Source organism: Passer montanus, unplaced genomic scaffold (genome assembly GCF_014805655.1).
Source record: "Passer montanus isolate IOZ18808 unplaced genomic scaffold, ASM1480565v1 scaffold14, whole genome shotgun sequence".
NCBI classification, from domain to species: Eukaryota; Metazoa; Chordata; class Aves; order Passeriformes; family Passeridae; genus Passer; species Passer montanus.
Genome location: NW_024360941.1, coordinates 12,295,185 through 12,315,195, shown reverse-complemented (window position 1 = coordinate 12,315,195; position 20,011 = coordinate 12,295,185). Strand labels below are relative to the sequence as shown.

The 20,011-nt window shown below is 40.3% G+C and overlaps 1 protein-coding gene across 5 annotated transcripts in view; it reads left to right on the top strand.

Moving 5' to 3' along the window:
• IRF2 (interferon regulatory factor 2) overlaps window positions 1-20,011 on the top strand; it is a 39,751-nt gene that overhangs the window by 4,661 nt on the left and 15,079 nt on the right. For 3 of the 5 annotated variants that reach the window (XM_039699829.1, XM_039699830.1, XM_039699831.1), the window contains exons 2-5: window positions 11,984-12,116; window positions 13,033-13,140; window positions 18,024-18,123; window positions 18,735-18,911. In XM_039699829.1, the coding sequence (XP_039555763.1) occupies window positions 12,111-12,116; window positions 13,033-13,140; window positions 18,024-18,123; window positions 18,735-18,911 (391 nt within the window). In that variant the 5' untranslated portion in view covers window positions 11,984-12,110. The remainder of the gene's footprint in view (window positions 1-11,983; window positions 12,117-13,032; window positions 13,141-18,023; window positions 18,124-18,734; window positions 18,912-20,011) is intronic. The other 2 variants (XM_039699833.1, XM_039699834.1) reach the window with 2 other exon arrangements.

Genomic DNA, 20,011 nt, shown 5'->3' with positions numbered 1-20,011 from the left:
TTGCAGATAACAGAGAGAAGCAAGGCTGCTTATTGCCCTTTGTTATATGAAACTTGTAGCATAAGATTTTATCAAACTTCCAGGAAAAAAATAGCCTATGATAATCCTGTTTAATTTGGGCTTGCTACCCCAGCCCTTGTTAACCTGATACCAATTACAGTCAGGTTCAGTGTATCCTGTGTGCATTTAGCACTGCATTGGAGCGGTACCCCTGCAAAATTCCTCAGACATTTGCAGGATTAGAATCTCAGCTTGTATTTTGTGCATCATATATTACAAGTCATGGTCCGTTTCTAGGTAAAGATACAAAACTAATCACCTATTACTCTTGCTTATCTCTGTGTCTCATTTGTAAAGATTGCTCTTTTGAAACCTGATTCTTCAAAGGCCTGCAATTATTGTGATACTGAGGGCATAAACCATGAGGCAGTGTTTACAGAAGTTTTATTGTAGCTAGTGCTGCTACAAACTGTGGTTAGTGCAAAACATTTTCTGGTTTGTCCTTTGAGATGTTAAGTGCAAAACAAAACAATAAGTAAGCTTAAAAGATTCTGGGTACAGTGAATGAGAGGAACAGATTTGTTAAGTTGCATATTCCTCATGAATGAATAGCATTATGCAAAATATTATTCAGTTTAATTAAATAAGTTCCTCTTGGGGTTTTTTGGTTTTGTTTTGGTTTCATTTTTTTTTCAGAAGTTTTATTGGAATGTATGAAGGTTCTTTGTAATGACTGTGTGTAACCTCTTGTGTTAAGATTAAAATAGCCACTAAAAAAACCCTGAAATTAACAATTAACAGTTAGAGGAATGGAATCCATTAGAATGGTTCAGAGTTTAATATCAGCCTAGGTGTAAGTAAATATATATATACAGATGTACATATCTCTGTATCTACATATATATAAAATTAAGATATTTTGTATATAGCATAGATAATACATTATACAGTACATACTTCTTATTAATAAACCGTGAAAAGGTTTTAAAACTTGCTCTTACAGTTAGTGCTGGATATGTTTGCAATTTCTTGGACGTTCATGTAAAGTTTCTGGTTTTTTGAATGACCTAGAGAAGAAAGAAAAAAGTGGTAAGCAGTACAGTAATGTCTGATTTCTTAATTTGTAATATATTGCAAGCCCAGCTTTCTGTATGCCGGAAATCTTCTGATCCCTTTGTTTGCTTGGGAGCAGATTGCATTAAATCAAGTACAGCAGTCATTAGGACAAAGCAAACATTTTATCTTGTTGCAGCTTGGACACACATCCAGGAGCAAATCTGCCTGTATGTGGCATATTGTTTCACCCCAGGTGCAGAATTTAAATTTTAACTCCTAAGTTATTTTAACATTCAGTTGTTGCTATCTTTCAGGATAAGCTTGGAAGAAATAATTTTCTTATTCCTGTTTATTGAAGAGTAGGGCAGATTTCTGTTTGACGGTTTTTCAGCTAATGTTGACAGGCTTGGTTTGTAGCTCCCAGAATATTTCTGGTGTGAGGAATGACATTAAGGTGTGTCAAAACTGGTTAAATTTGTCCTTTGTTCTGAACTGCACGTGACAGTGGATGTTGTCCAACCATTTCCCTTCTGCTGTAAAATTATTTTAAGTACTTTTAAAAGACTTAGATACTTAAGATTAATGCAGCACAAAAGAAGGAAGGGTTGCTTACGCATTTGGTTTTGAAAAGTGTGACCTGTGGTTAAGTTCTGCTTTTTGATATGTATGGAGGGATATATGCAACTTGAAGGGCCTGATAAGTGCAGAGAAGACAAAGCCTGGACTGTAATATTTCTATTGATGTTGCTTGACAGCATTCCAGGCAAGCCTCTTGCAGCTTTATCTGAGCAAGATACTGCCTTTGTCGGTTAATAAATTAAGGTAGCAATAAATGTAGCTCTTTATGTGCATTTCATGCATATAACACATTTGGTGTGTGGTGTGGGCTTTTGTGCATTTGGTGTGCTGGCTGCTTCTTTAAGGTGTTTTGTTGAATCTTGTATTCAGGAATCGAATAAATTAAGGTAGCAATAAATGTAGCTCTTTATGTGCATTTCATGCATATATGTATAACACATGTGGTGCGTGGTGTGGGCTTTTGTGCATTTGGTGTACTGGCTGCTCCTTTAAGGTGTTCTGTTGAATCTTGTATTCAGGAATCTATATGCAACTGAGACATTAATCAAGTGGAAAATAGTGAGGTATTGAATTTAATTGGATGAGGCATATAAATCTGTAAATTCAAAACTAAACAGCTCCATCCCAAAACACTTTCTAAAATTGTGACAGCATCTTAAAAAGTTTATCTAAGATAAAAATTATTCTGAAATAAGAAAACAGGCAGAATAGGAGAATAATGTTTTTAAATTACTGAGAGCTTGCCTGCAGCATTTGAAATCCCAACAGTGTTACATGAAAAAGATGAAAGCAAAACTTGAGGATAAAATTGAAACCAAATATAAACAAAAGTGAAACCGACTCCGTTGGTTTTCATTTCCCAGTTGGCAAAAATGAAATAAGCACAGAGGAAAGAAGCATGAGAGCTTGAAAAATTAATTCAGTTTTACCATTTATTTAATCTGTTGTCTAAATTAGACTGCTGCATGGCTAACTCCCTTAGCAAACTACACAATAGAGGGTAGGGCTGCACTCCTGGTTTCTCCAGGTATCACTTCCCACAGCCAGAGGTCTGGGCAAAAGCCCTGCAATATGGGAAGTGGTGTCTTCTTCAGTCACAGAAGTGCTGTTCTGAAATGCTGCGGCAAACATGGACACGGAGTACAGTGGAAGTGATGGCATCCAGGATGATGAAAGAGAGTCAGTAATTCAGCTGGCCAGAGGGCTCGAGCTTTAGTCATGTTGACGTTGGAGTTGCTAATAGAACTGGGTATAAATACCTGGTTGGCTTTTTTTTTTTTTTTTTAAATTTGCATTCCATCTTTGGGGACATCCACTTAGATTGGGTGCAGATCAACGGTAACCAAAAGATGTAATCCAGTATCAGCTTTGCTGATGGCATGAAATGACTGCGAATGGTTTCACTCAATTTCCACAGATCAGTCAACAGCTAAAATGTGCTTTGTGACCTTAAGAACTGCCTGGTGAATTAGTCAAAAGATGATCAAACACGGACGACAAATACATTCATTTGAGATTTCATTTCTCCTTCTTCTGTTTAGATTTGAGATTTCATTTGTCCTTCTACTATTTAGAGATGCATGCTCCTGGGCTGTATTGAAAAAAAGGTTGGGTGTTGACAAGAAGCTTGGACAATCTCTGCTCTGCTAATGCTGTTCTGGGGTGAAATGAAAAACTTTAATTCCAGAGGTCCAGTTCTCACACATATGAACGCATTGCATTCAAGAATATAAAAACTAAATTTTTTGGATGCCAGAACAATTCTGAGATTTGAGATTATTGAGAGAATATTAAGAAGTCTGACTTTGTTTAGTATAATAATATTTATCCAGGTTAGATGAGAAATGAAGATGAGTTGAGTTGTCTCACTCTAGCTCAGCAGTATTTTAGGAAACTTCTGAGACAGAAGTAGTTGCTGCGGATCACAAAGTGAGGCTAATTGCTGTTGGTCTGTGGTCAACACAAAAACTTTAAATTAAAAGCACATTTTGTGACCAATCCTATTAACTATTCATATTCTGTATGTCCTGTGGCCTAGGAAAGAGTAGCATTTTTAGAAACAGGAGCATTAGATCATATCATTTCAACAAGCATAAGTACAAGCATTTAATACTTAGTACACTTTAAGTGCACATATTTCAATTGTGTGTACAAGAGAAAGATATTTCTTTCTAAAATTCTCCAGTGTCAAGCAGTATCTCTGTAATAACTAATTCAATTTCTTTTTTGTGCTCAACACATCTGTGTCTTTCATGGTGCTATTTTTGTAACTGTAAATAAGTTCATGTGACAGACATGTTTCCAGCTCACAGTGGATGATTCAGAGGATCCCAATCTCCAAGTCTGTGCCTGCCATGATCTGTCTGTAAAGAAAGTGTCTGTGTAATCATAAGAGTGTTTTTTACAAATCTGAAATAGTGTACACTTTTCTTAGAAGTGTAGAAGAAATTGCTTTGCTGAAAGGGCTACTTTTGCTTCTCTTGGTGAAGTCAGGCAGAGGTAGTTTGTGTCTTTTGCTGCTGGATCTGGGTGCTGGGCTAACAATTACAGCTTTGGGTGACAAAGGTGTAGTTGTGGGTTAGCTATTAACTTCAGTGGTAGAAACTGCCCTTGCCCAGACAATAAAATGAAAGCTTTAAGCAAATATTAAATCACACTTTAGGGTAGTGTGCAAATAGTTCTTGCTGTGTGTTGCAGAACATTATGTTATACAAACAAAGGTAGCTGTGGGAAACAAGCCCAATCCAAGCAAGGTGGATTATATCAGGTGCAGGTCATGGCCAGTGAATGTGAAAACTCTTCCTTTAACACATTTCTCAGTGTTTGCTATCTAGAATAATTCTTCTTTGCATCCCTGAGTACCTCTAAAATATCATTGGTCTTGCAATCCTGTCTGAGCCTCACAAACCATCAGTGTGGGAACAATGAGATTAAGCACTTTTCTTTTACAATGGCCCTTTTCTAATGTATAGCACCCTATAAAGCACTCACCCTGTACTTAGGCAAAGGAATGTTAGGCAAGACACTGAGATAAAGACTGCCCAGGCTCTAAAAAGTACTCTCACTTTTTAAGATTCTGATCCTGCAGGTACGTGCATGCATAATTTCCCACTGCTTTCAGAGGGATCCATGTAGTAAAAGTGCTTGTTAAAAGTTTTAGTGATGTCTCCTGCAAACCTAGTCATGGAGCTCATGAGAATGCAGTGGTCTAACAGAACCAGACCTTGAGTTGCAGTAGTGAAGTGATTGTTTATAATTGTTTGAACTTTAGTAGCCTTCTAGTTTTCACTTTGGTGGAAAATTCTTTATGAATCAGGTGTCAAATGCTGAGTTTTCCTGGCGACTTTAAAGAACACATAGAGTTTGGCTTCCATGTATTCCAAATGATACAGCTAAAGAGCAGCAGCAATTACGTGTGGGTATTCAGGAGTGGATTCGCATGTGAGTGCTTCATTCCAGAATAAAATTGATTATTTTGAGGGTAACTGCTCCCTAATGCAAGGAATTAATTACTCCCTGACAACCATGACAACAAATCTCTTGTTGTAAACAAGCCCCTCCCAAACTTGTCTGAGTGAAGTACAGGAACGTCACCACTTCTCTTTTAGGCAGCATTTGAGAGAAAAATATTTAGAAATCCCAGATACTGAGGACAAATCATGGTCAGTCATCAGATGTAACACAAAGTTTAAGAAGAAAACAAATCAGATATTGGACTGATTATAAATAATCGATTTATGGTTGCTTTTGGGACTCCTGGAGGAGGTGGCAAGATGTGTTGTCATCCTGATGCCAGCAGATTCTGGCATCTCCCATCTTCACTCCCTGCAAGACCTGAGAAGAAAAATGAAAGAAACCCCCAGGAAACAAAGTATTCTTTTAAAGCTGAAACTAAAGTAATCATTTTGTATTGTCACAAGACTAGCAGACATCCATGCATGTGCAGATGAGCATTGTGGCAAGGCTACTGTGGAGATGATCTTTAGCAATCTGTTAAAAACCTGGCCCAAATTCCCAGCTGATGTAGGTTGCTGCAATGCCAGAGAAGAGGATGTGCTCAGCCACAGACATTGTATTCTTCAAGTGTTGTGATGATGTTCTTCAAGTGTTGTGATAGATAGAGCCATCACAAGGGAAATTTCAGTGTGGGTATTGAGAGACTTAAGCCTTGCTTCATTATGACTAAGTCCAGAAGCAAAAAAAGGGCAACCTTCTGGGTTTATTGTAAGATGGATTTTCTTCAGTGAACTTCTAGTCTGCAAATCCAAGGGCTAACTTTAATGAGGCCTGAGATCACTCCAAAATAACAACTCATGTCTTTGCTGCTGCGGGAGAATAAGCTCTACATGGAAACCAAAGGAAGGAGTGTGTTTTGATGCGTAACGTCTGAATCGCAGCCAGGGCATGTTAACACCCTTTGGGTGGAACAGAAATGCTATAGGGCTGATGAAACACACTCCATATACAGTATGAGTTCTCACAGAACATTTTCCTGGGCGTGTTTAACATGCAGTCTGTAATGCTGATTTCAGTACATATTTGAGTTACTTTTGCCTTTGTTTTCTTTGGGTTTTGTTATGTTTTCAGGGAAAGATGGGTTCGTTGTTTTTTGCCCTCTGTCACTTGAGGATAAAAGGGCTTCTCTTCATTCTACTTTGTAGAATCATTCTTGGGTACAGCAGCAGGAGAGGAGGGCATGCCATCTGCCTTGCAATGAGGTGGGCACAACCTGGACACTGCATTGCAGGGGCTTTGGAAGGTTGGGTATCTGTTGCTAGCATGAATCTAGCATGCAGCATCTTGATTTCCCAGGTTTTTCACCCCACAAAGCTTTCCCCTTAGCAGCTATAGTCCTGTTATAGCCCTGCCACATTTTGTTTGGGAACCTAGGGAAGCAGGTGAAGTATTGCCTGGTGGTTGCCTGTACAGGTTCTTAATGGCCAGGGCATGCCTTACACCACTCTGCCCAGGACCTGTGCTCTCCCACCCTGCCTGTTCTCCAATTCTTGGCTTTCTGGCCTTTCTTGATGAAGTTCCCTCCTTCCAGCAGGCACCAGAGTGAATAAGGTACCACCTTTTCTGGCTGCAGTGAATTCTTTCTTGGTGAAGGACAGGAAGGACAGTCTTTTCTGCTGCCACCAAAACATTAGGAAAGAGCAGGAAAGATACTGCTGTTGCTACAATGTGAATCAAAATGTTACAGCCAACACAGGAGCTGGGTCTGTTTAACAGACTGACCGTGGTGAATACTCTAAGGGAGCTCACAGTAAGAGATGGTTAGTGAGAAACAAATCTGCCAGTGATGTCTCCCCCGTCCCTCCCTGTTCAACAGGGCATCACTGAAAGAATAATAGTAAGGAAAAGGAGGCACCATTACGTGCAATTAAAAGACCAGAGAGCATTTGCTTTCTAACTGGCTAGGAGTCCAGAAAGTCTGTTGCTGGTTTTTATGAGTTTTCTTGCTTGGTATTTAAGTGAGGATTTAACTTTGAATCTGTAACCCTTGTACCTCTAAGAATGGCAATGCCCACTTTGAATAATTTACTACTACTCTTTAATGAAGTGTTTTGCTGTTGGTTGCAAAAAAAGATGTGGGATAATTTGGGATTATCAGAAAGAAGGCATGTTCTGCAGCACCTGTGGTAAGATCCTCCTCCCCCTCATGGCAGATAGGAAAGGTACCAGGCAGAGGTCTTGTCTCCCCACACACTGTGGGCAGGGGGAGTTCAGGTGTCCACAGTCAAAACAGCTGAGTAAAGAGCACTTCTGTTTTCCTTTCAGTATCAATCTCACATTTCTGAAGTATTTCTGGGCAGATGAGTCTAACAGGTTTTTTTACCTGAGACAAGGCTCTATCCCTCTGATGAGTCTGACTTCTAAGCGGGGCTTTTCTCAGAGTACAGAAGGTGAAATCTTTGAAAGTGGTATTCACAACAGAATAGCTGAAAAAAGTTGTCATATTGCAAAATCCTACATGAAGACAGAGTTCAGTCTGTGACCAAAGAGCAGAATTTTGCTCCAAGTACTGTTCTTTAAAAAAAGATCATGTTTCCGTGTATGCTGGAACAGTCTTGGCACAGACACAAATACAGAACCCAGTTCTCTGAATCCTAAATTTAGCATATGGTCTCATTTCAGCATATCTCTTTGGTCACACGGGATGATTGATGCTGTTCTTAACTGCATCAGCCTTAGTAAACAAAGAGAGTAGTTTAAAAGTTTATCAGCAAAGCACAAGTAAAGATAACTTCTCAAAAAAATTATATTGCCTGTTCTGTATTTGCAGAGAAAACATAAATTGATACCATGCAATATTCTGCACATATCCTCTGAGGAACAGATGTTTTTCCACAGCTTTGAGCAAAGGCTGTGACCTACTTCAGAAATGTGTCTCCAAGATCTTATCCCACCTTAACTTTTCACAACCGTTAGTAGTATTTCCGTATACTGGCAAATCTTTTAACTAGGTATTTTGTGACAGGGAAGAAAGAATTGCTTTTCCAGAGGTTTTTTGGTTTTGGGTTTTTTTTGGTTCCATAGGAATATACTTTTAAGAAAGTACCCACAGACACAGAGTAGCTTGTGGTTTTGGGATAACCTTTGTGCCTTTTCAGTTATCCAGATGCTGCCAGAGTGAAACTGAAGGAAAGAGAACATTGTGTACTGCTCAGATGTAATGCCTGCCATGCCATTGCTTTCACTTTCTGTCTACAGCTGCTGTAATTCTAGTGAAGAGCTCTTCATTCTCAAAGGTTACACTTTCTGTATGGCAGGAGTGTAATCTCTGTGAAGGAAAAAACAAGTCAGACTTACTAGAACGTTCTTGCGGTGAGTAGGGAGGGACTACAAGCTCTTTATCAATCATGGAATGAAAATATATGTATATATGTATATGCATATTACAACCAGTTTATACTTTGTTGGGGAGTAGCCTTCACCATGTTCTTGAAGTTTCTCATTTAAAAAAATAGGCTGAACTAACCACAGGACTAGCATGAATAGTGCAGTAATTAAAGTTTCAAAGATCAAAATAATCCCTCCATAAACTGTGGTGGCAGCCAGTCCATGGGCCATGCTTCTTGTGTGGGAATGGCTCTTCACAGGCTCCCAGTGTCCTCCCTCTCTATGCAAATCCCAGTGAGCTGGGGCTGGTGTCTTGCCCACTCACCACTGGTTTGGGAATAATTTTATTGATGTCTTCATGTCCATCGATATATTTAAGCTCCTACCTCTGAAACAACAAATGCCCCAGACTGTGGTCCCCTCTAATATTAAGACAGGTGGTAAAAATAGAGCTAGAAAATAGAGCTACCAGTCTTAATACATTTGTAGGAGGCATGATTAAAAATAGTGATTGTTGAAAACTGGCTGTATTACTAAGAATGCCTTACTAAGAGTCATAGAGTGATATCCTAGCAGGTAGTCCTACTTACAGTGTCTAAATGAGAACCTTTTCAGATAGGGCAGAAAAATGCTTTCTGAGGTCCCCTCTGCAGTGACTGTGTTTCTTGGTGATTAGTCTTCCTTTCCCCCACCATGAGAAACCAAAAGAAAACACAAACAGGAATTATTTTCAACATAATGCCAAAAAGACTTCAACTTTGGATCTCTGGGAATATGAATCATTTTCCTGTGAAGCCTGCTAAGTTCCTGGACTTCTTCAGAAAGTTGACTATGCGAAGAGTAGTGTTAGCATGCAACAAAACTGGGATGTGACTGAAGGGTGATGGAGTGATGGAGTACCAGGTGCTTCTTTGCCACTGGTGGAGCTGCTGCTGCCCTTTCCCTTTGCTGCTTCCTTTCTCCCAGATGGCTCCGTTCCTCTCCCTGGCTCCATCCGTTGTCTCTGCAGTGTGGAGGAAAATGGCGTCTAGTGACCCAAGGCAGGCATTAAGCCATTTTTCTCCTGATTAATCAGTGTGAAGGTTCAGGCAGTCAAAAGTAACCAGGCTTCTGGAGAGGTTTCCTCAGGCCAGCAGATGGGTACCCACAGCTCAGGAGATCACAGTGGCGGTGAAGCCAGTGGGACCTGGATGCCTTGGCAGCTCTGAAAATACCGTTATGTGCACCTGCCCCAGGTACAAAAAATACCAACAGCTGTGTGTAGCTTCTTCTAGGCACTAATGTGCAGGGGAAGTGCAACATTGAGGCTGACCAGGACTGGGAGATAGGTGGGTAAGTTCTTCTAGTTTTACAGCCAGCTCCACATTATAAATGTTGATATTTTGTTGTCTTTGAAAGGATTCACTGTTTCTACTTTTTTTCTTTCACCTGGGTAAACACTGGAGAGAGGCTGGCAAGAAACTTGGCATACCTAGGGCTCCCCTTAGTTTCTGACTTTGTATGTTTGTTTTATAATTGATATATTCTGATGAATAGTGAAGCTGGTGTGGTGTTAGGCAATGGCCCCTGAAACTTTACATTTGTTTGCTGCCTATTTGGGAGCATTTCAAATGTCTTTACAAACTGGAATGATTCTTAAAGTCAGGTGATTTAATCTGTACTCACTGATGGACAGACTCCGGGTCCTTCCACCTGGAGCCAGTGGAATAAGGCTTCAAGTGTGCCCAGTAATGCCATTTATGGACAGATAGGAGCCACTTTTAAGGCACTGTAGATGCTGCTCTTTCTTTCTGTACAAATAAAGCATGCATTTGGCAGCTCTAGATGGAGATATGGCACCTTCATTTCCCACAGGCAGTTACTCGGTAGAGTTTACTTGGTATTTTCATCAAAAGAATGTTGTTGACATGCAACTGACAAAAACCCTGCTACATTTTAGCACCATTGCTGTCCTGAGGCAGACAGGTCTGGGAATGTCTTCTGAAGACATCCAGCTTTATTTTCAGCAGCATGTGCTCTAAAAGGAGCACCGTGTAGGGGTTGTGTTTTGATGAGCAAAAGCATGGCTGTGCTTGCTCCTTTGTGAAGGATATAACTCTGGGAGATTCCCACTGTTCCTTCCAGCTGAACATCATTAGGATTATTTTTACCTGGGTTTGAATTTACTTTCAGATGAACAGGTCTTGGGAGCCACTCCTCTCTTCTCACAAGCCAAACTTCTCTCTTGATTACCTTGGATTAATTTGTCTTGGTGTGGGTGATGGATGGGAAGGTGTGTGCTGACAGCTGCAGTTGCTAATCCCAGAGGAATCCCAGGGTGCCTAAAAGGAGATGAGCACATCTCAGCAGCATCTACAGGGGAGCAGCTGGGGAAGCCCCCAGGGACATGGGAGGGAAGAGACAGGTTGGCTCAACTCTGCTGTTTTGGGCAAGACTGGCTTCCTTGTAGTAGCAATTGTTGACAGCTTTCTTGCTTCCTGAGATGTATTGCTTTTGTACAAAGGCAGCTTCTGTTTCTTCCATGTTGCCTATCCCAAGTGGGATTCATTGCTGCTGCTTTCAAGATGACTTTTTTGCCTTCTGTCTAAGTTGTTCATTCACATGGGCTTGAAATTTGTCTTAGGGGCTCATTACCCAGAAGGTAAGGTGAGTCCGACTGCTAAATGCTCATATTGAGTGTTGAACCTAATGCACAGTGTTTCCAGGAATTGTCTCAAAGTGCATGCATGCTCAAAGATACCTTACAAAGAAATGCATCTGTTGTACATAATTGTTTCTTCCTTGTCAGACAAATAAAAATTTGCTCATGTTTTTAGTACATTGCCATTTGCATTTTTCAGCTTTGACTCAAACTGTCATAGGGGAAGATGATAGAGATCTCCTGTACACATTCTGCAACCTGGATGAGGATTGTTGGTTCCAAGGGGAGGGAACCTGGTGGCTAAAAAATTGAACTCACATCACCCTTGCCCAGAAAACAGCTTCCCTCTTACACAGAGACGGGATATGCACAAGGGCTTGTCTGCTGTTGGATTCCTGGGGTTGGCTGTTTTTTCATATCTGAAGTGAACCTGAAAGGGAGCTGAGCAGTTGCAGCCGTTTTCAGAGCTATTTTAGAAATTCTTAGTTTACTGCAAGAGGCTGCAGCTGAAGTATGAGTGACCAGCTTCACACAGTAGTAAACAAAATACTGAGCATACAAAATATGTATGCTAAGAGATTAGTGTGAGCATGGCTGCTGGTAAATTCTCTGAACACATCAAAGAACCTTATTGTTACATTCAGATTTTAATTCCTTATTAGTTTCAAGGAAATACATGTCCTCAGAGCAATGAGAGGAAACTTTGAACGTTTTTCTTCCTCTTGTGTTGGGTGTGGACTTGGTACTGCCTAATTGTTAGTCTGTCCCATGCCTGTACTCCCATAGGAAGCGAGAACAAACCCATTTACATTTGTGCCATTCCTGTGTGCTTTCAAATTTTTCTTTCTCTTTTTTATTTTTAAGATCAAAGGTGACAAGAATAGTGGAGCAGAGAAGTTAAGAATGATGCAGAGAACACAGATGTGAAGAGCAAAAGAGAGAGGAAGGAGCTGAGCTCGTGCAGAAGGGGCAAGCAGAAGCAGCAGCCTAAATGCAAGTACTTGAATGTGGAAATGATGGGTTCTAGGGTGCTTAACAGGCATTTAATGTGGTACTTTAATCTGCATCTAGTGCCAGTTGGTTAATGTTTTTAAAATTTTCTGCCTCAGGTTCAAGACTTTGGACTCTTATGTCAATAATTTACAGCTCTAAACAGGGAAGTGGCATCAAGGTCATGTGTGCCTGTGTGTGAGAGAGACACACAGAAAAAGAAGTCAGTTTAAGTCTTAACTGGATAATAGAAGGTGGCATGGTGTAGAGGGGTGTGTGATGCACTCACTTCATAGCTGAACAGCATTGAAATGTAAAGTAACAGCTAAAAAATCAGTGAGTGGATTGATCAGAGAAAGCTGGACGGAGGGGGTCAAACTACTCAGCCAGAATCGAAGTGGTCTGCTAAACTGCTGTGATGTAAAATGTACTTTTACTAATTCTAGTCAAGTTCATGGGACTGAAACTGCCATTTGAAAGCCCTTTCATTGGCAGAAGCATCATTTTAGCTAGCACAATGATGCCTCCTGCATGTGTTATTTTTTCATTACATATTTTTGTCTTGGCAAAATAAGGTCTTCTGCAAATGCAGGTATGTGGACTGAAAAGAGGTGTTTCCAGAGTGTGTTTTTCTTTGTGACTTCTGTTATCCCACCTGTATCAGCAGACAAACTTTTGCTGATATCCTATGTCATCTTCAGATGAAGGTTTTCCTAATACAAGTGTACCAGAAGAATATTTTCTGCCATAAAAAAGACTTTATCTCAGTTGCATTTAGGGAAGGCTCGCACGCTGTTCTAAAATAATGTTTATATTTATAATCATTCAGTGCCTGCAAAGCTTTAATAAGTGCACTGTGTAGAGGTGGAGGAGCTGGGAGTTCTGCCTGGCAAACAAGTAACCTTGTCCCTTGTTCCCTGCAGCTCCTTCCCAGGTGGGTGACAATGCCTGTCGAAAGGATGCGGATGCGGCCCTGGCTGGAAGAACAAATCAACTCTAACAGAATACCAGGGCTGAAATGGCTAAATAAGGTAAGGGGGGTGTGCATGCATGTGCTGAAGGGGAACTCGATAGCAGTGGCTGAGGTCTGCCTAGGTAAATCAGCTCATTCCTGGTTTTCAAAGGGGTGACAGGGAGGAAGGGCAAAGCTGAATGCTTCCTGCTGAACCTGTTCCTCCGGTCTCGCCTGCCAGATCTGAAGCGTCCTGCTTTGGCCTGGTGGATTCATGGCTTGTTTAAAAGCGTTTTCCAGCTCTTTGTTGTTGAAGTGAGTGTTTCTGGAGACTGCTTGGACTTACTTTTTAACCTGGGAACACATTGTTCAACAAGTAGCATCAGAGGAATGTGTTCAAAATACTCTCTTGAGGAGGAAGACTATGTTTTGTGTTAGATTCTGAGTTGAAGCAACAATTTGCTGTTTCAGACTTATGTGACTTCTCTGATACTTCTCAACTCGGGAGAAAATAGGGTGACTTTTCCCCTGCCAGACTCAAACCTAATATCCCTGGTCCTGAGCTCTTACTAAGTGCTCAAGACACTTTGAAAGTGCAGTCACGCTAGGAAACAGTCAGTGCCCAATTTGAATTTAAATTGATTGGTTGAGTAAAATCTAGGAGTGTATTTGAGACTTTGAATAGTAATGAATTGTGGAAGTGTGGCATGCTTTCTACACTATGCAGGAGAGTAATTCACCACACTGAAAAGCTTGAAGCTGTTTTTGCTGCAGAGGCTACTTTATTATCAGAATGGGTGCAAATGCACAAAATCAGGGGCAGAAACATAGAACTTGCCTGTCTGGTTAAGTCACTAAGACAAATAATCTGGTATCCTCCCTGTAGCAGTAGTAGTTGTGGTACTCAGGTGCTCATTTTTAAAGTTGAGGAATGACAATTGAAATTACAACCTTTTCTTTCAGCTTTAAAAGCTAGACATGCTCATGACTATGAAATTATCAGGAACACTTTAAATTTCATCTATGATCCTTGTTTCTCAGTAACTTCCTGCATCAATGACTCTCATGCTGTGGCTGGGTAAATAAATATTGTTTTATCCATTCCCTTGTTAGCTGCACTGTGAATTTGAGTAGGTCCTTGTTCTTGCATAATGGGTCACAGCTGAAGAGGAGACTGGTTTTTACTGTTGTCTTTGCAATTTGAGTCCCATGTTCGGGTCCTTCTCCTTGAATATCTTTATTTTGGTGTTAGGTTTCCTACTGACAGTCTGTCTTCTGTCCTTTGCTGGGTGTTCCTGCCTAATCCTGAAATAATTTCTCTGCCTTGACGATTATTAAACTCTGATTCCCCACTTCTACCCTCTGATGTGGCATCAGCCTGGATTGCCTTTGTTATGCCCAACAAGAAAATTGCACTCCTGAGCATTTCTGTGTAAAAACATTTGCACATTCATTCCAACAATGGATCATTAAACCAAAAATATTGCTATTTTTGCTGTAAATCCTGACCGTAACCAAAGCCATGCGTGGAATTAATGAAGTGTCATGTATATCACAGCCTGTTCTATACCCACAGAATCAACTTTACAGGCTGTAGTATTTTAATCAGAGTTTGGTAAAGGATAGTTCACAGTTTAGATAAGAAGGTGTGTCAGATTATCAAGGGAATGAAACTCATGTGTATGCACAGCTTTTAAGGAAATAAGGTTTAAACATTAAAGAAATTATTACCATTCTGGGTTGTCATTGGCTCTCTGTTCTTGGGGATGGGACTTTTTCTGAACTGAAGAAAGAATTACATTCCTCTCAGTTAGAAATGACAAATCAGGTACAGGTGACACATAATTCTTTCCCCTACTGTCAGTTCATCATTATACCTCCAGAACAATCCCCTCCTTATAGGGCTTAAAGCATAAATACTTGTGTACCTCTGGTGAAAATGTTATCCTCCTGAGTGGCATGAAGGAGAAAGGGAATTTCTTTACCTTCCCAGAGAGACAAAACTGGGCGGTGTTAACGAAACAAGATAGTTCAGCAGAGGGGATGTGAGGAGGGGGAGTATGAGAGGTCAGTGTTCCTCATGGATCTGGAAAAGGAAACATTCTGAGCTGTAACAGAGAGGCAACCTGCTACTTTGATGGATGCTTGGAGTATTGCCTTGGGGATGGATGCTGCTGTTTAAGATTTGTCCTATGACTTTGTGGCTAATATATGGTTTCACACTCCAGCACTTGCTCCAAGCGTTTTGCAGTGCCAGAGTTCCAAGTGATCGCAGATCACAGAATATTTTGAGTTGGAAGGGACCCAGGAGGATCACCAAGTCTTACTCTTAAGTGAATGGCCCGTGCAGGGATTGAAACCACAACCTTTGCATTAGTAGTACCATGCTGCTGTAACCAGCTGAGGTTTGATCTAGTTTACTTTTCATGCCTGTTTCTAAGAATGTCACAGATTTTCCCTTTTGATATTCCCAGAGTTTGGTTGCAATTCATGTTACAGTGCAAAATTTTTGTGGGTTGTGTTTTTGACTTTAGGTAAGGCTAATTTTTTAACAGAAACACAAGATTCCTACACCAAAGTCCTGTGATGGAATGGTGGACCAGTCAGCGCATGGCTTTCCAAGTCTTAAGAGAAAGCACTGATGACCTCTTCCTGTTAAGGGTCATTATTAGGCAGCACTGGCTGAAGAAGAATATAGGTAATGTTGGATAATGTGTGAAATATAGAAGTATTATTTAAATAGAAAATATCCAGGTAAACTAGAGCAGAGCACTCAACTACATGGTATTGATGTAATCAGCTGTCTTTGCAGGATTTCAGGGAAGATTAGATATTTCATAGTTGATGAGAAAACCTGTAATTTCTGTATAGGTGTGTAAACTTATATATGTATTATAAAATTATTATACACATAGCTTCTGTGATTTTGTTATTGTGTTATAATTTGGTATAATTCTTGTGCTTCAAGACATCTGGGATTGGGAAGAACTTTCTGTAATGAACAGAAGCACTGTAATGACCACTTAGACTGCTGTTGAGTGTCCTTGCTGCCTCTTTTGAGGCAGTAAGTACAGTTGATGATGACAGGATGCTATGTCTGGAGTCTTGTTCAGTCTGCTAGGTTTTGAATTATCATATGGTCTATTTTAATCTGGTCTATTCTTAAAGTTCTTGTTGATAGAAACTGTTTTCCGTTGAAGTGATGATTTTTTTCCCATGCTTATTATAGTCTGTGAAAGAGAAAAGGCAGAGAAGCTTATTCTAGGTCTGATGAATACAGTGGTGTTTTGGACCACAAATAGTGGCTTTGAGGCTTTATTTTGACTGCTTTGAGTTGGGGAAAGTATCTCTGTTAATGATTTACTTATATGTAGAGGGAAGAATAAAGAGGCAAAAGACATGTGACAGAAGTGATGTAGCTACATTAAGAAGAATATTGAGAGTGAGGTCTTGAGGGGAGTGAGGAACGTGTTAAATAACTGCTTGCACCAAATTAAAGATGAAGCCAAGCAAGAAGGGAAGAATGCAATTCTGAACAAGCAAATATGACAGAAAGGATTAAAGATGAATTGAAGGACAAAATGCAGGCTCAGAAGAAGAAAAGATCACATGGAAGGAAGGGAAATAAACCTAACCTTGGCATGAGTGAAATATTAACCAGACAGTCAGGAAAGAAAAGTGATTGTTTGGGGAAGGGGAAAGGGTGAAGGATTCATCTCACCCAGCCAGATATCTACAATGCAGTCATTTAAATGAGAGCTGCCTGTCTAGGGTTGTAGGTAGTCAGTAGAGAGAAATAGGCTCTTTTAGGGTGAAATTCAGGCAGCAGAGCTCAGGTGGCTGCTGCAGGAGGAGGGTGCATTTTGCCCTGGAAATACTTTTCTCTTCATAGACTGATAATTGGATGTGAACCTGCAGTGACAGAGTTTATAGTGCAAGATGTCTGCATGTGAAGCCAGATAAGTATTCTTGCCAACAGGGGAGAAAAAAACAAGTGTTGTGGAATGGGCTCGGTTTGTATGGCTTTGCAGAAAACAGCATGAAGAGTTCTGAAGCAGCCCTCTAGGTCAGGACAAAGGAATTCATTACCATGTTGTATGACATAAAAGCACATCTGATCCAGCATCCTTCTGGCCCAGCATGCTGTGTGCTAAGTGCTTGTGGAAGGGGTGTAGGAAACATGTCATTCAAGCTCTGAAAGTCATTGAGCCCCCAGAGCTGGAGCTACATCCTAAAACTATCATCCTTAGTAGTTGCCAGGGATCTTCCATGATCCCTTGGGGAATTGGTTTATACTGACACCATGTAAGGCATGCCCTGATTTAGCTGTGTGTTAAAAAACCAAATTTTAAAAAATCCTTCCTTTACATTTCTTTAAGTGCACTTTTCTTTAGTCTAAAGTTTTGAAACTAAAATGTGTTTAGGTATCTTCAATGCACTTCTTCACATGAGTGTCTGGTTTTTTTTATCCTCACTGGAGAGATGTCTAATGCTGATATATTCTTTAGCTTGGCATACAAATTTGCAAGATCTCTTTTCTTCACCATGCTAGTATTTATTGGCTGAATTCTAAATCCCTTGATTTTGCTCTGCTCCTGTTGTTGTTTAGTTTCAGATATATTTTTGCTAACCATAAAAGTGTCTGTGCTGACAAAACCACCCTTTGTATGAAAGCTTAGAAATATGTAGTACTGCATGTTTTTTCCATGTGTCAGCTCAGAAAGCTGCCAGGCTCATCTTCCCTGAAGTGGCTTCTGAGTATTTCATACACTTGGACTGTGTTCTGCTTTGCTGATGCCAGTGGATATTTTCCTGCTGATTTCATTGATAGTGACACTGGGCTAGAAGGGAGCAAAACACTTGGAGATGCTGAAACTGTGCTTATAAATTAGTGACTTAAAATCATCAGAAGACTCCTCAAGTCTTTCAGTGTTGGCATTTCCTGTTTGTTTTGCCTTCCAGGAGAAGAAGATTTTTCAGATTCCCTGGATGCATGCCGCAAGACATGGTTGGGATGTTGAAAAAGATGCTCCCTTATTTAGAAACTGGGCAATTCACACAGGTATTGGCACTCTCTTTTTTGCAGGACAGATTTTCACATTGTTTTCCCTTTTAAAGTTACATTTTCCTTCTTTCTTGTCTTTGCTTTTACTAACACAGAGGATGAACTTAAGTTTCCAGATTTGTGGGATGGTAAATGTCTTTTCAAGGCCTATGGTACTCTAGCTTAATTGAAGTGCCATAACTCATTTGCATTGAGGAACACAGTAAAACTTAATTGATTTAAATGTTAGCAATTGGGCTCAAAACTGTCAGGAGTAGAACACAGTCAGCACTTTGTAGACATAGAGACCCTTAGGCTTTTTATACCTTTCTATGGATTTGAGCCAGACATAATAAAAGTAAATACTGTGCAAACTTTTCCACGTTGTTATGGAGTCACATCAGATCTGCAGTGCCCTGGGTCTTCCTTGAGTGCAAACCATTCATCATCTGTTCTAGAAATGTGCATGAGAATGAGATCACAGCACTCTCTTTCAACCTCAGCTATTGTTAGAACGCTTGCCATGGGAACCAAAGGCTGATGCCTTGAAGCTAACCTACGCTGTTATTAATTTGCCTCGAATCTTCAATCACATGTCATATGTGCCTAACTTTTGTTTTCTTGCTCAGGAAAATACCAGTCAGGAGTAGATAAACCTGATCCAAAGACATGGAAGGCAAACTTCCGTTGCGCTATGAACTCCCTGCCTGACATAGAAGAAGTGAAGGACAAAAGTATAAAGAAAGGAAACAATGCCTTCAGGGTGTACCGGATGCTGCCCTTATCTGAAAGACCTTCCAAAAAAGGTAGAGGGGAGAGCTTGTCCACATGAAATGCTGCACATGGTGCCCTGGCTGGGAAATGACTGGAACTTAGGAACAGCTGCATGCAAAATGGGCTGCATTCAGCAGAGAGGATCAATGAGATGTGATACCCCCAAACTGTTTGTATTTGTCTGTTAAATCTGATGGAGTTGTGTTCAGAATCTAGTCCCAAGTCTCCTTCAGTCAAGGAATATGATTAGGGGGTATTAGAGCTCAACACATTTAACTCAGTAGGGGTCATTCAGAATATGGTGGCAGACATTTTGGTATCTTTTTTCAAGCAAGGGTACAATTAAACCGGCTCTGTCTTGAGCTGAGTGAGAGCAGTACACTCACTCAGAACACTAAGCCACGAAACCACATTGTTAGTTACAAAGAGCATGTAAAACCAACTCACAGAGCACAATAGTGGTGAAATGGGAAAGCATCAGAATCCCCAAATTTAGGAATTAATTCTCCTGCCTGCCAGAAGAAGACCTAACTACCAGGTCAATCTCATGAGTATTTGGTTTCTTTCAAAGTGGAAACATTGCTCTATTTAGGGCTCATTAACTTTCATATGGCTTCCTTACTGGTTTATGCAGCAGAACAATGGTTTCCTTAGTCCTCTGGTATCCTGTGTTGTCTAGAATTTTGGATGAAAAGATAACCTGCAAACCAAAAACACAGTGTTCCTCTAAAATCCAATTCAATTCCCCTGTAGCTACAGTTTGCTACTTTCTTAGATTGAGAAGTGAAAGGCAGGTTTTGAGTTTAAGGTCAGTGTGACTGGAAATGATGAACCATGGCATTTTTGGGGCAGAATCATACTATGAAAGGAAGATCAATGTGCAAAAGGTAGAACATTTAATTTGAAACTATTTCCAGTCTCTTGTCAATAGTGTATTTTGTATGTTTAGACACATTCCCCTGGACCATAACATGCCCCTTGGCAGTAGATTCGTGTAGGAGCAACAAAAGTTCATCTTTAAAACTGAGATTCTGGGAACAGGAGCAAAATAATCTGGTTGCAAACATTTCTAATTTTCTGTGGTATCATGTAGTAGAGAGGGGAAAAGCTCCTGGGACATGTCTGTGCTGAC